The sequence below is a fragment of the Plasmodium vinckei genome (genome assembly GCF_900681995.1).
Source record: "Plasmodium vinckei vinckei genome assembly, chromosome: PVVCY_09".
In the NCBI taxonomy this organism is placed as follows: domain Eukaryota; phylum Apicomplexa; class Aconoidasida; order Haemosporida; family Plasmodiidae; genus Plasmodium; species Plasmodium vinckei.
This window is the reverse complement of record NC_051301.1, coordinates 189,488-205,134: the sequence shown is the minus strand read 5'-3', so window position 1 is coordinate 205,134 and position 15,647 is coordinate 189,488. Positions and strand designations below refer to the sequence as shown.

Genomic DNA, 15,647 nt, shown 5'->3' with positions numbered 1-15,647 from the left:
ATACTATATAGCATCATGGGCCCATGTAGATACGAGTACGAGTATATAATTACATACAGTAACATTATGTATATAAGTATTATATTTTTGATATATTTATTTTTATTTTTTAATTAAGAATAAATTTATAAAAATATTTCATTTTTTTTTGTCAGTTTAATGATATCAAATTACTTTGTACTTTAACTTATGGCCTATTTCCATTTCTGTTCACATTTTCCATTTCATTCATTTGTTCGTTTGTTATTTATGTCAGTTTTTTCAAACTTTATCAACTTTGCTAATGCTTCTCAAAATTTATTTGCTTTTTAATTGTTTCATGTATTTGAATTTTGTATCTATACCTAGAAACGGTTTAATGAGATAAAAATAAAATAAAATAATATAAAACAGCAAAAGTAGATTAGTATAACAATGCAAGGAAGAAATAAAATGTCTGTATAGAACATACATCGAGCTGTGTATAGCTTTGTTCATACTTCCTAACTTGTGTACATAATATTGTACAAATTAAGATGATAATATTGCAGTTTTTTTTTATTCTTTTTTTATTTGTACTAAGTAATATAAAATGTATTTGTTCGTTAAAATTTGATAAGTTTAAAAATAAACTATATTTACAAGGAAATAAAAATGGTTCTAATCAAAATTACCATAAGAGAAAAATAAGTCCGTTATTTATTAATAGTAATTATAAGGATAATGTAAATTTCAGGAATAGCTACATACTTGACAAACTTAAGAACAACTATACTCATTTCATGACCTACAATAGACATAAAAATAAAAAATCAATACACAATGGTATATTAACTTTTTCAATCCCTAATAAATCGGAAGCAAAAGAAATGACATCTATTGAAGATGCTGAGAAAGAATCGTCTCAAAAAAAAAATGTTGAAAATGTGAATGACGATCAAAATGGTAAAAATGTATTTTCTGAAAAGGAATACATCAATTTGAACAAAAGAAATAAAATTTACAAATTAAATGGAACAAAATATAATAAAGGAAAAACAGATAATCTAAATATTGTTGATATACAAAATATAAATGTGAAAGATTTTTTAGTAAACAAGGATGAGAATAGGTAAAGTATTGTATTATCTTTGTGTACATAATTTATATAGTATATGTGTAATTAGTTCGGAGCATTATTAATAATTCATGCATTTTTTTTTCTTCTTAACAGATCCCTGGCTTTGCAAGACTATATTTATAAGTCATGGAAAGAAAAAAACTTCTCTAACTTTTTTAATGCTATAAATAATAGTGCATTTAATTATATGTGTATAGAACAATGGCTACATAAATTGTCAATAAGCTTAAACAAAAACCATTTAAAAATAAAACTAATAGATGATAACATATTAATAAGAAGTAACCAATTTTCAAATAAATCCGAAACAGCAAAAGAAATGAAAATTGGGCATGATGTAATAAATAACCATTTAAAAATGTTAATAGATAATATAGATAAATTTTGTTCATATGAAATAACATCTATTTTATGGGCTATAACAATAATTCTATTAAAAGTAATTAAGACTTCAAATAATTTAGAAAATGGTATTTATAATGTTAAACATACAGATTTAGTCATATCTATACTTAATAATTTTAAATTATTTTTTTCAAAAATTATAAAAAATTTAAATAGAATAAAAAATAATGTTTCAATAGATGAATCATTATGGGCTATATGGAGTATTACTAAATTATTATATTTTAATTTGGCAATTGAAAAATATTTGAATTTTTACACGAAAGAAAATCATAATAGATCTATTACAATTCATGATACAAACATGAGTCTACAAAATAGGGATGGTATAGACCCATTTTTAAAATCTGAAAGTAAACAAAATGAAATAACTAAAATGAAAGGAAATATAAAGAGAGATAACAAATCAAATGAAAAAATGCAAATATTTATGGATAAATTTAAGTTAAATAAAGAGGATGTAATAAATATATTTGAAATATATAATTATATTTATACAAAGTTATGTTCAAATTTAAAATATTTAAAAGAAAAATATTATGTATATATACCATTTATAATATTTGAATCACAAACATTAATGTTAAATAGTGGCATATTATTATTAAATAAAATTGTTCATAAAATATTAGAAAATAATATATTAATCAAATTATTTAATTTTGATCATTTAAAAAATATGTATTCCCAAAAAAATAATACAAATTTTTATAACCAAAATAAAGACATTTTTCAAGTTAAAACTTTAAGTAAAATGTATAAATTAATTAAATGTATATCTAAAATATTTTATCCATTAAAAAATCAAAATATCATGAACATGAATTTACATAATAATTATAATATGCTAGACACAAAAATTTTAGGGAAATTTATTACAGTATGTAATGATGTATTAATGAAATATGTAGACTATTTTGTTTTCACGATAAACAATCAAAACAACATGTCTATAAATATAAAAAATGACAACAATACAAATGTATCTTATACTAATAAAGAACAAATTGATAAAATACAAATAAGAGACGAAGTAATGATGAAATATAAAAATGAACTTATGTTTGTTTACAACTGTTTGAAAAGTTCTTTAGTTTCTTTAATTAAATTAGATCTAAAAAATAAATACTTATATGAATGGCTAAATAAAAACATTAGCATTTTTCAATTTAGAAAATTTGATTCTGATAAAAAAAATGAAAATATGGAAACCTATTTAGGGGACGATGATCCTATAGTTGAAATTTCAAATAAAAATGATGATAACTATGAAGAGGATAATAATTTTGACGAAAAAGATATCAATAGTGAATATAAAAATGAACTGGATAATGAACAAGAAGCGCACACACTTGATTCTATTCAAACAGGAAAAGAGTCTAGCAAATCAGATGTGTGTCTAGATGTGCTAGCATTAAGTAAGTTCACAAAATTATACAATTCAAATATGAAAAGAAAATTAATAGAAAATGTTAAAGATAGTATTGAAAAATCGATAGAACGGTTTGAAAACATTTATGGAAATGATACAAACACAGATAATACAAAATATCCTAGCTATATAGCAACTAATGATATATATATAATAAATGCAAAAGGTATAGAAGAATTATATGATAAAGAAACAAGAACTTTTTTAAAAAATAATAAAAATATAGAATTTCATAATGTAATTATGCCAAAACAATTATCAATATTTATAAATTATTTAGGAAGAAATTATTATTTAATTGATAAAAATAAATTAGAAAGAATATTTTTTATATCATTAAAATATATTAATATAACACGATTTAACTATTTTACATCAAATGATATTATACATTTTTTACAAGGGTTATTAAATTATATTAGTTTACATAATAATTTAGAGTTTATTTCTGAACATGTTAATAAAATGTTAGAAATATTATGCTATATTATTGAAGGCTCATTCTTAAAATGGAAGTCTTCAAATATTTGTCAATTAATTTATTTACTGGCACGATTTAAGTATATACATAAAAATATATTTAATAAGTTTGATTCTTTTCTAAATATTGTTAAATTTCCAAGTTATGTATACGAAAAAGCAAATATAGAAATGCCACTGGATAAAACAGATGGTCTATCTGCCATTGAAAATAATGATGGTAATACCGAGGGAGAATATAATAGCATACTCAATGAAAGCGAACAAAATAGTAATGACATTTTTGTACAGTCTGATGAATATGATGAATTATTGAAAAACATTAATATCTCAATAAATGAAATTAAGTACGAAAATTTAGGATCGGCAATGTGGGCTATGACTGCACTTAATAAAAATGTCGTTAAAAAAAAATATTATTTAAAATTTTTTTATTTATTTTCTATATATTTTTCTTTACACACTAAATTATACTTACAAAATAGGAATTTAAAAGGTGATAATACTACAGATAATATGAAAAAAATAAAAAATACCATAGATGATAGTACTAGTGAACATGATGAACATATGGAGGATTTAAAATTTTTGCAACAAAATTCATCATATTTTAAAACTCCATTGGATACTATGACAATAAGTATATATGTAAGCACCTTTATAAAAAAGATAAAAATTGGGTTTCAATTTTTATATGAAGCTATTCATAATCGTGTAGGCATTATCGATATATTTACATTAAAGGAAATTTCCTATTTATTACATTCATTAGCACATGTAAATAAAAAATCGATACAAGACACTATTTTTTTGTATGACCAAAATGAAAAATATTCTGAACATGCAGGTGATTTGGAGAAAAATAAAAAATTTAATGAATTTTTAAATTTAGCTAGCTCATTATATATTTTGGAAACTGACAATTTATTTGAAGCAAAAGAAAAAAATTCACCTGAACTCACCAATTATGAAGGAAGTGATATGTCTACAATGGAAGAAAATGATGTTAATGCAAATTTAGAAAGTTCTAATAATAGTAGTAGTAGTAGCCTGATTAAAGTGGAAGAAAATAATAGTGATTTATATCCAAAGAATAATGTAGAGCATATTTTAAGAAAAGATGTTTCTTTAAATTTTAAAAATGAGAGAATAAATTTGTCAAACGAGTTTTTAAATAAATTAATGGAAAAAATAATTTATTATACTTCCTACATTCTTGATAAAAAAAAAAACTATTTTGATGAAACAAATGAAAATAATAAAATATATATAAGTAATGCTAATAAAAAACATAAAATAGAAATTATTGATATAATAAAATTAATATATAGCTTTTTTATTTTTTTAAATCAAAAAATCCAAATAAATGAAACTCAAGATATTAATTTTGTCCAAGTAGAAAATATAATACATCAATACAATTTAATTGTTCAAAAAATACTAACTTCTTTTAATTATATTTATTTAATAATTGATACATATTCTTTGATAAGCAATATATATGTTCTTGATGATTTTACCCGAGGAATAATAAAGGTAAGCTATTCACAAAAAAAAAATAAAGTTTTATTCTGAAATTTTCAAAAGGTGTGAAAATTATTTTTATATAAGGTGTATAATTTTAGGTTGTCAGATCGAGTTACAATCATGTTACACATTTTTACTTATATAAATATGTTTATATAAGGATATGGATATATTTTGGGTTGCCCTCATTTCTTTACATTTTTGTTTTTATTTTTTTCATTTTTTGCAGGAGTTTGTCCAAATATGTATAAAAAAGATTGAGGAGGAAAAAATGTTTGAGGTTGAGAAAAAAAAAATACTTCTAAGCATACAGAATTTAAAAGAAACAAATAATTAAATTGGCAAGTCTATTATTATTACAGTTGTTTATATTCTTTAACATTATTTCTTTTAAATTTTGAGGAAACATTATTTATTACTTGGGAAGGATAATTAATATCGTGTACATGTAAACAATTGTATGCGTATATAAGACTATTTTAAAGAATATGTTTTATCCGTATTTATTATGTCATTATTTTTCTTGATCTTACCCCAATTTATTACTTAATATTTTTAGTCACATTGTATTATTATTTATTTTATGTTATTTTTTTTGTTCTGTATTTTTCCCTAATGGGGCATGTTTTTGTTGTCTTTCTTTTTCCATTTTTATAAATAACTAATAATTATAATAAATAGTATTCGTTTAAAATTTGCAAAGTTTTGATATTTATAGAATAAAAAAGAAATGTAAGACTATATTATGATTATGCTTTCTACAAACTAGTGTGTATGCATATATATTCACATAAAAAAAAAATAGAATTTCTGATTAATTTAGCTTATTTATAAAGGGCCATATAATATTGAGTATATGTCAAAAGTATGATATTTATTTCATATACCACATATTATCTTTATTACATTTTGTACATTTAATTCCTCCATTGTTAAGAAAATTAAGCATATTATAAACATTATCTTTTTTTAAAAAATCATTTCTTTGTTTATTTACTCCACATAATCCATTATTATAAATTTGTCGATATAAATTATCATAGACTTTTAAATTTTCTGTCTGAAATGTGTTAGCATTTTCTTGATCATTATTATTACTCTTTTGGTTTAGCACATTTTTATTATAATATATTTTATCATATTGTGGGTATATTTTTTTAAATATTAATTCACATGCTTCATTATAAAAAATATAGTTATTACATTTTCTGCAGAAATATTTACATAAATTTTTTCCTACTGATTTCATTTGATGGTATGATACAAAAGAGAGTTAGTTTATTCGGTAGGGAAAAAGAAAAATGTTTTATTTTTTTAATGTAACTTAATTATTCTACATTATTAAGTGTGAAACAAATGTCATGGAAATTTCACAAAAAATGTACATTTACAATACTCTCTTTGAAAATTACTCTAAAAAGGGCATACAACATATAGGATTGTTTATTATGTTTTCTATATTATCTCATTAAATCTTTTATATTAATATATTTTTTTCATATATAATTAATATGTTTTTATGTATTATATTTTTATTTATTTTATTACATGATATTTTTTCAACTTTTTGAATATAGTGTGCATTTTTTTTTTTTGAAAAATAATGTGAGATATTGACTTATTTTAATATGCCGTTTAAACATGTATAGTAAAAAAAATACATGTAATAACTTGAGATAATTTTTAGCCTCTTTTTTCTAATCATAAATCATAAAGCATATATAATAAATTATGTTTAATATTATTTTTTTTTAATATTTTCCCGATTTTGAAAATTGTATGTAAATAAGAAACTGCTCGAAGAAGTTCTACTTGAGGAGATAAACAAGTTTGATGTTATTTTCAAACATGTTTATAAAGTTGGTTTAAAAGCAGTTTTACTTTTTATGTTAAAAAGAATCAAATGGAAGAAGAGGTTGAGAAGTTTGGTTGAGTGATTTAATTTTTTGCATATTATTATTATTATTTTTTATATTTTTTTATAATTTTTTGTAATGCTTGTTTAAAAATGTGTGAATTAAAAAAGAAAAGTGAAAACAGGTTAAAATATGAAACTAAAGAATGATCTTACTTATTGGAATTATAATATGGCTAATCAATGGAATGGTATACTCGGTATATGGGATAAAACATATGTACTATGTAAAGCCAATAGATGGGAATATACATATGCTAAATAGAAAAAGTAGCAGATTCCAAAGTAGAAGACAAAAAAGTAAAGAAAATAATAAATTATATGGAATACCAAGAATGTATAAATGGTTAACCTCTTATTATCCAACAGTTAGAGAAGAATTAATTAATGATGGAGAAAAAAAAAAAGTTGATATTTTTTATATAGATATGAATGGTGTTATTCATCATTGTACTCATGCTAATAAAGATGCATTACCTATATATAATGAGCATGAATTATTTTCTAATATTTTACATTATTTAAAAAATTTATTTTATTTGATAAAACCACAAAAATTAGTATATATAGGGGTTGATGGTGTTGCACCAAAAGCTAAAATGAATCAACAAAGAAAAAGAAGATTTTTAAGTTTATTTAAAATTCATGATAATTCAAATACTCCAAATTTATTTAATCCTAACTGTATAACTACAGGAACAGATTTTATGTACAAGATAAATTTAACCTTAAATAAATGGTTTAAAATTTTAAAAAAAAAAAAAGTCTTTAACTTTGATATTATATATTCTGGTTCGGATGTACCAGGCGAAGGGGAACACAAAATTTTGAAATACATTAGGGAGGTAATCTATAACTGTCAAATTTGTATGTTCATGTGTGTGTACTTTATTCTTTGTTCTTTTTCAGCATTTTTTTTTTCCTTTTTCAACATTTTTTTTCCCTTTTTCATCATGTTAATGCAGAATTGCAAGAACGATAGCAACTTCAAAAATTGGAATCATTGCATCTATGGATTGGACGCCGATTTAATTATGTTATCTCTAGTTACACATCTAAATAATATTTTTATTTTGAGAGATAAATTTAAGCTAACTAATGATTCGATGCATAATAATATAGTAGATACTATTGAAAAGGTACAATATGAATTTAATGTCAATAGTAATTCAGATTCAACTGAATCTGATAATAATGAAAAAGAAATATCAGCAAATAGAGAATTAAAAGAAACAGATAAATCTGAGGAAAATACAAATATATCCAATGAAGAAACAGTTAATAATTATTTTAATAAAATACATAAATATACACATGATTATTATTTACAATATGATGAATTAAATAGTTATGATTTTGAAATATTAGATATATATAAACTTAGAAGTTCAATAAAAACACAAATAGCTACATATATAAATAAATTAAAAAAAGAAAAAAATATTATTTTTAGTATAAATAGAGTAATAGATGATATTGTATTTTTATCATTTCTTGTTGGTAATGACTTTTTACCCCATATCCCAAATATAGATATTAATGAAGGATCAATGAATGAAATTTTAAATTCCTATATTTTTTATATTTATAAATATTCTAATTATATAACATACAAAGATAAAGTCCATATAGAGCGTCTAAAAATAATTTTAAAAATTTTAAGTGGACAAGAATTTCAGTATTTTAAAAAACGAGGAATTAATGAAAATATTCCTGAATTTACTGATGAGCAAAAATATAAGTCATATTATTATCTCCACAAATTTGGTGTTAGTGATCCTAAGGAAATACAGCAAATTGTAAAAAAATACATCGAGGGTTTATTCTGGAATTTGCACTATTATCACTTTGGATGTGCAAGTTGGCATTGGTAAGGGAAAGAAATAACAGAAATAGAATATATGTTATTAAGTAAACAAGTTAAATATACCATTCTTTTCTTTCTATTTCACAATGTGTATATTTTATTTAATTTATTTCTATTTTTATTTTGTTTGTAAAGGGAATATCCATATCACTATGCCCCCCTATGTAGCGACTTGCTAAGTTTTGAAAAGTCTGACTTTTTTTTTGAAAAGGTAAAAATGGTTCATGCCATAATATTGTTAAACCAGTATATTACATATATTTTTCTTATATTTTTAATGTGCATATTTTCATTTTTTCATTTTTTAGGGAAAACCATATTCAGCCTACACACATTTAATTAGTGTGCTTCCACAAAAGGACAAAAACCTCCTTCCAGATGCATATAAGTAAGGCAGAAAATGACACAGAAAATGGCACAGAATATGTAATAGTGCACTATTTATATGCTCAGTACAAGGGAATTAATGCAAATATTTTCATTTTCATTTATATTTATATTTATTTTTTGGCCTTTTCAGAAATGTTTATGCAGAAGATGAAGTAAAATCCTTTTTTCCTGATAATGTTAAAATAGACCCAAATGGAAAAAAGTAATTAATTGAAAATAGAGAAATGGCTACCTTTGAATGAAAAAATAGCGATCATAAAATTTGTGATACATATATGAGATTCATTTTATATTTTTTTTACTTTTGTTAATTTTAATGTTTGTAGAGAGACTTGGGAATACATAGTCCATTTGCCATTCATAAATTGTAATATGATAAATAAGATTGTTAATGAAAAGAGCAAAAAAATATCGAGGCTTAAATATAAGTTAAGGTATGCCAATATATAGTATGCATTTACTTAAATAGATAAATGAAAAAATATCCCTTTTTATATAATAATTATGACATTTTTTTTTTTAATTTTTTTGTTATTTCTGTAGAGAACTAAATGGACGAGAGCACCGATACTAGGAGTATAAAAAATGTGACAGACATTTTATTAAAATGGAAATGTGTTTGATTTTATTTAAAAAATTAAAAAAATGTTGCAAATAAAAAAATGGACTATAATATTTATATAATTAAAATAGTATAACATAAAAATTGGTTCAATCAAATAAAGAAAAAAAAAGTATATAAAGAAAATACAAATCATTTGTCGAGTTATTTTTTTTCCAACGACAATAGCATTTTGGAGTAAGGGCTCGCAGGAATATTTCTATACAAAAAGATAAGAAAAAATAATAAACAAGCATGAGTAATTGTTAGTAGACAAATAAAGCAGTGTATATATTATGCATGGAAATAAGCATGCCTTTTTTTTTAGCTTACATTTTTTCCACTTGATTTATTTCACTTGAAGTAATCATAACATCCTTTTTTGGTGATATTGATATATCGTCCCTAAAAAATAAAATATATGTTGTATGTGTATGTATATTTAGATTATACATGGACATATGTTGTATGTATTTTTCATATTCTTGGTTTTGTGTTTATTTTTTCTTTTTTTTTATGTCAAATTTGTGCTTAATTGGTGGTATTATTAAATATAATACACAAAGAGCGCATACATAATTATATATGCATATTTGCATGTAAACTCTTTAAGCATTTGTCACTATTTTGAAATATAATTTTTAACGTGGTAAAACATTTCTTTGGAAATATAAAAATAGAATAAGAGGCCATAGATAGTTTGGTTAATTAGTAAATAACTAAATTCCCAAATGAGAATAAAATTTTTTTTTTTTTTAGAAAGGCCTTAACAAGAATAGCTAGCCAGCTAGCCAATTATACCACGTGTACATAATTTTTTTTAATAGCTCGAATGCACACACAGAACTTTAATAATGGGTGTGTATATTAGGTAAACAGATGAAATAATATATATTATGGATATGTATAGGAGTATATGAAAAGTTGTCTTACTTGTATGATGAGAATCCAAAAGCATTTGGGGAGAGATAATTAAAATTAATGTTAATTTTATTTTTGAAATGTCTAGTAATATATTCAAGTAAATAATTAAGGAATGTAAATTTCTTTGAAAATATTAAGGAATTAAAATAATAATCACGAACATATAGGCCCTTTGAAATATAATAATTAATAATATCACTTGTTGTTTCATTTAAAATTTGTAAAAGTTTAAGTTTATTATATTTATATATATAATTAGCTTTATTTTCAAAATTATTTCCTTTAATTTTAAAATAGTGTAAAAATGATATTTTAGAGTTATAATATTCAAATAAATTATCGATTGAATTCATTTCTCTTTTTAAATCATATATTATATTTGATGATATTTTAATTTTTTTAATATTTTCTTTATATACTTGATATAAATAACTTCTAATTTGTTCAAGGTTATATTCATATCTTTCTAATAAATCAGTTAAAATTATTCCAAGTAAATAAGAATATTGTTTTTTTTTAAGCTGGGTAAAATTATTTGAATTATTTATGATATTTTGATTTATTTGAAATGTTTCAAACATTTTTAGTAACTCTTCGATTTTATTAATTGTTTTTTTAATGTCTATCTTTCCAATATTTTTAAATGAGGGCATATCTAATTTAAGATCCTTTGATATTTTTAAATATTCTTGTAATATATCATGTTTTAAATTTGAAAAAAAATTATATAAAAAATAGTTTTTTTTTGATATATTTTTAAGGGTATTAGGATTATAAGTTTTAAAAAAATGATTTTCTTCTTTTAAATTTTGAATATTAGTAAGATTATTTTTTTTGTCATGTTTTATTATATGCAAATTTTCTGGGGTTATACTTTTTCCTATTTTGTCTATATCAATAATATTACTATTTTGAAAAAAAAAAAAATCTTTAATTGATTCATCATATTTTTCTTTCCAATGATTTTTTAAAAACAATCTGAAAATGTTCATAATTTCAATTTTTTCTTCATTAGGATTTTTATCATTATAATTGTGTATTAAAAATATGACATTATATTGATTATTTTTTGGTTGTTCATTTAAAACAAATATTGTATCTAGTGAGTTTACAAAATTATTAAATGGTTTAATATCAAATATATGTTGATTTAATATGTCGTTATAATTTATTGGGACTATTAAAAAGTCTGAATCATTTATATAGGATGTCATTTTCTTTATTTCTTTTTTTACATTTATTAAATTATTTTCCAAATATTCGAATGCAGTTTGTTTGGTGGGATTGTCAGTCTGGCTAGTCGTATCCTCAATATTTTTTGTCTGATTTTCATCATTTGCATTCTCTTTTTTACTATCCATGGATTTATTACTTTGTTGTATTGGGGTAGTTGTTTGATCTTTGGTTTGGCTAGTTGGTTCTTTTTCATATTTTTCCAAGACTAAAGGCAAAAAGTAAACCTTTGATTTTTTATTAGCTATTTCGTACATATTTATTCCATCCTTGGTTGTTTGGGTATATCTATTTTTATTTTTTAAGTCAACATCTTTGCTTATTACACTATATATATTAAAAAGGTTTTTAGAATTATAGTTAGGCTTGAATAGCCCTCCTACCCTCTTACAATTAATTTTTTCGCTATTTAAAAAAATATATAAAATAATTATTATTATCTTTGAAATGGTTACTTCTACATTTTTAATAGTAAGCCATTTCATTTTGTTATAATATCAAACACTAAAGCAAAAAAAAAAAGGAAAATAAAAGTGGGGGAGAATGCCAAAAAATGTTACATATTTATAAAAAATTCAAATTAATTAAAAAAAAATACATAAATATTATGCCATCTTGGAATATAAAACAAGCTAAATAAGATGAAGTTTCATGCGAAAATTTTGTAAAAATAATAAAAGAATAGCATTTAAGAAGGGAAAAATTAAGTTGAAAATAAAACAATATGTCAGCAATTATATGATTATATATGTGAAATATGCAAAGTATGCAAAGCATTTATCAGGCATAAATATTAATCATATTTAAGCTTATATTTATATGTGATATGCTTATGTATTTTTATCAAATTTTAAGGAAGATGAAAATGCATTTTTTCTGACATATCTTAAGCGTGCTAAATAATTTGAAGCTACCTTTTGCAACGGTGACAATAAATCAAAAAAAAATAAAAGTAAAAATAAAGAGATACTTAAATATTACTAAGTTGAAAACAAATTAACAACTAAAGAAGTTGGGATATTCAAAATTGTCAAAGTAAATACGGCGTGAAAATTGTGAAAAAAATTTTGAAGAAAAATTTTGAAGAAAAATTTTGAAAAAAAAAAATATATATATATTTCCTATACATAATATATACATTTTTTTAGTTTAAATATAATAAAAATACACATTAAGCATAGTTAAAAAGTGATAGAGAAAATATAAAAACATAGTAAAAACAAAAAAATGATGAAGCTTAAAACACATGTTTTAAGTTCGTGTTGCCTTAAAGAGGCTTATGTAACAAAAGTTTAAACTTTTTTTGTAAAAATAAATAGTTAGATGAATAGTACACTATTTCAATATTATGATTATAAATTAATTTCCAAATATAATTTTATCAGTTTGAATTTTTTTGTTTTTAGTTTTATCTTTTTTCTTTTTTTCACTATTATTTTTAAATCTTTTTGTGTTATTAAAATGGATATATTTTAAATCCTTAGAATAATATTCTGCTGTTCCAGGTAATAAAGGTTTTTTGATTTTAAAATAGTCTGTAATTTTATTAAACATTTCTCGATTTTTTCGTCCTAAATATATAAGTAACTTTCTCCGTTTACTAACACATTTGAACAGTCCTCGTAAACATGCAAAATCCTAAAAGATAAAAAAAAATATATTATATACCATTTAATTAAAATTGTAAAAAGAGAAATCTACTTGAGACATACAATACGATATATGTATGTTTGCATGTATAAGATAAAAGATTATAAAAAACAAATGTTGGAAGTATTTACCTTTTTATTCTTCTTCATATGTTCCGTTAAAAAATAAATTTTAAACGTTAAAATAATTATTTGTATTTCACTACTTCCACAATCTTTATCATGTCTCTCAAACATTTTCCTGTACTTTTGGGTAATTAGTTCTTTTAGTAGTTCCTAAGAAAGTAAAGAAATATGGATAATTATTTTTTTTTCACTTTAAAAAGGTAAAAGTATCTAGGTGTGACCCAATTATTGACAGTTTCATGTATTTACAAGAACAATGTAGTTTTCTTTTTTTTACCGGCTTGATAGATAAAAGATCCGTATTAAAAGAAAAGGAACGTCCCATAGTTATATTTTCACTTTCTTTTAAAATATTATTAATTTCCGATTTTTGTTTTTCTTTTTTCACAATAGTATTAGTACTAGTTGTATTATCCTTAACGGGAGGTGGCAATGCATTTTCAGTGGTTCTCAATCTTTCTGAACGTTTTCCATGATATATATATTTCCCTTTGTGTATATTTTTATTTTGAATTATAAAATTTGATGAGTTTGCAACGGGACTGTAATCATAGTAAAAATATATTTTTCCTCTCCCTGCCAAATGTGTGTATAAATATTTATATGCATAAGCATGAAATAAAAAATGGAATGAACCTTCCTATAAACCATAAGACAACACACATGCATATTCTCAACAAAACGAGTGTATATATCAACTATATAACTGTATAACTTTGAAGTAATATTTATAAGAATGAAAAAAGGGAAAACATAAGTATAAACTTATTTGGGTAGTTGTATAAATTTTACCAGTATGAAATCCATTTAAGGGCTCGATTTTAAAAATTAATAATTGGCATAGTAATAATAGAAAGTTTAAACATCGTTTTATTATTCTCATTTAATTTTTTTTTTTTTTTTTATTCATAATAATAGTTAATGGATAAAATAATAAATAAACTAAAATAAACACAAAGTTATATCAATGGCTATAACATTTTACTATACAATATTATTCTTTCATTTTGATACACACTTGATTATCCATTTTTTTTTTTTTTTTTTTTTGAAAAAGGGTTAAATAAATGGCTTGATTTTTATATACCTTTAAATGTATATATTTATTTTCAATCATACTTTTTATTAAAGAATATTAATTTAAAGGATAGACTAAATTATGCTCATTAATATAAGTACATAAAAAGTAGAAAAAAAAGAAATAATCTTAAAATGAAAAAAAATGTTATTGAAAGTATTATGTGTAAGCATATGCCCCCAAAAAAATATTGTATATATATATATATATATATTTTTTTTTTTTTTTTTTTTTTTTTCCTATTACGTTTTGCATATAGCATATAACTGTTTAGTGAAGCACTTATTAAATATATAATTATTTTATATTTACTATCCGTTGTTTTTTTTCTAATATTTTTTATATATTTTTTATTTGGTAATTATAAATATAAGGAATAATCAGTTTGGCATTATTCTACTGTTTCATGGAAAACAAAAAAGTAATGCCATTATGTTGTGGGCAGTTACACTAATTATTTTTATATTCCTCATGTTTTACTATTTTTCATTTTAAATTTATTTTAGAAAAATTTTACAGTAACAAGATAAAATTTTATTTATACATATTTGTTAGGAATATATATGAGGATATATATTCGGTCATTATATAAGTCAGCTTTAAACAATTTTTTTTGAATTAGTTATATATCATTATATATATATATATAGGCAAATGGAATCGAAATAATATAATGCATAGATTTTTAAGTATTCTAAAAATTATAAAATTAAAACAATAATTAACAAAGGATATACCAAATAAAAGAACATCATTTGATTTATAAATAAGTAGCTTATTTAAGTAGGCCTTTTTTATACTTTAAATAGATAATTCAAGGGTGGTAATTAACTTTTTTCAATCCTACGAAGGAAGAAAAGAAAAGAAAAGAAAAGAAAGAGGATTTAAAGACGATATGCATAAATTATGTTTAAAGAAGAA

General features: G+C 21.9%; 5 protein-coding genes across 5 annotated transcripts; 2 read left to right on the top strand and 3 right to left on the bottom strand.

Moving 5' to 3' along the window:
- Positions 1-515: 515 nt before the first annotated feature.
- PVVCY_0900590 (conserved Plasmodium protein, unknown function) lies at positions 516-5,280 on the top strand (the record flags this gene model as incomplete). Its single annotated transcript, XM_008626400.2, has 3 exons — positions 516-1,090; positions 1,193-4,952; positions 5,173-5,280. The coding sequence occupies 3 exons, from the start codon at positions 516-518 to the stop codon at positions 5,278-5,280; spliced, it is 4,443 nt and encodes a 1,480-aa protein (XP_008624622.2).
- Positions 5,281-5,817: 537 nt separating this feature from the next.
- Positions 5,818-6,192, bottom strand: PVVCY_0900580 (conserved Plasmodium protein, unknown function; the record flags this gene model as incomplete). The annotated part of the gene is made up of 1 exon (XM_008626399.2): positions 5,818-6,192. The coding sequence occupies one exon, from the start codon at positions 6,190-6,192 to the stop codon at positions 5,818-5,820; it is 375 nt and encodes a 124-aa protein (XP_008624621.1).
- An 812-nt stretch (positions 6,193-7,004) lies between these two features.
- On the top strand, positions 7,005-9,689 carry PVVCY_0900570 (exonuclease, putative; the record flags this gene model as incomplete). Its single annotated transcript, XM_037634310.1, has 7 exons — positions 7,005-7,703; positions 7,824-8,728; positions 8,861-8,936; positions 9,034-9,113; positions 9,246-9,317; positions 9,442-9,549; positions 9,659-9,689. The coding sequence occupies 7 exons, from the start codon at positions 7,005-7,007 to the stop codon at positions 9,687-9,689; spliced, it is 1,971 nt and encodes a 656-aa protein (XP_037490421.1).
- Positions 9,690-9,881: 192 nt separating this feature from the next.
- PVVCY_0900560 (conserved Plasmodium protein, unknown function) lies at positions 9,882-12,358 on the bottom strand (the record flags this gene model as incomplete). The annotated part of the gene is made up of 3 exons (XM_008626397.2): positions 9,882-9,936; positions 10,050-10,121; positions 10,650-12,358. The coding sequence occupies 3 exons, from the start codon at positions 12,356-12,358 to the stop codon at positions 9,882-9,884; spliced, it is 1,836 nt and encodes a 611-aa protein (XP_008624619.2).
- Positions 12,359-13,232: 874 nt separating this feature from the next.
- PVVCY_0900550 (apicoplast ribosomal protein S15 precursor, putative) lies at positions 13,233-14,531 on the bottom strand (the record flags this gene model as incomplete). Its single annotated transcript, XM_008626396.2, has 4 exons — positions 13,233-13,511; positions 13,655-13,798; positions 13,926-14,224; positions 14,441-14,531. 4 exons carry the CDS (start codon positions 14,529-14,531, stop codon positions 13,233-13,235), a joined length of 813 nt encoding a protein of 270 aa, XP_008624618.2.
- Between the last annotated feature and the right edge of the window lie 1,116 nt (positions 14,532-15,647).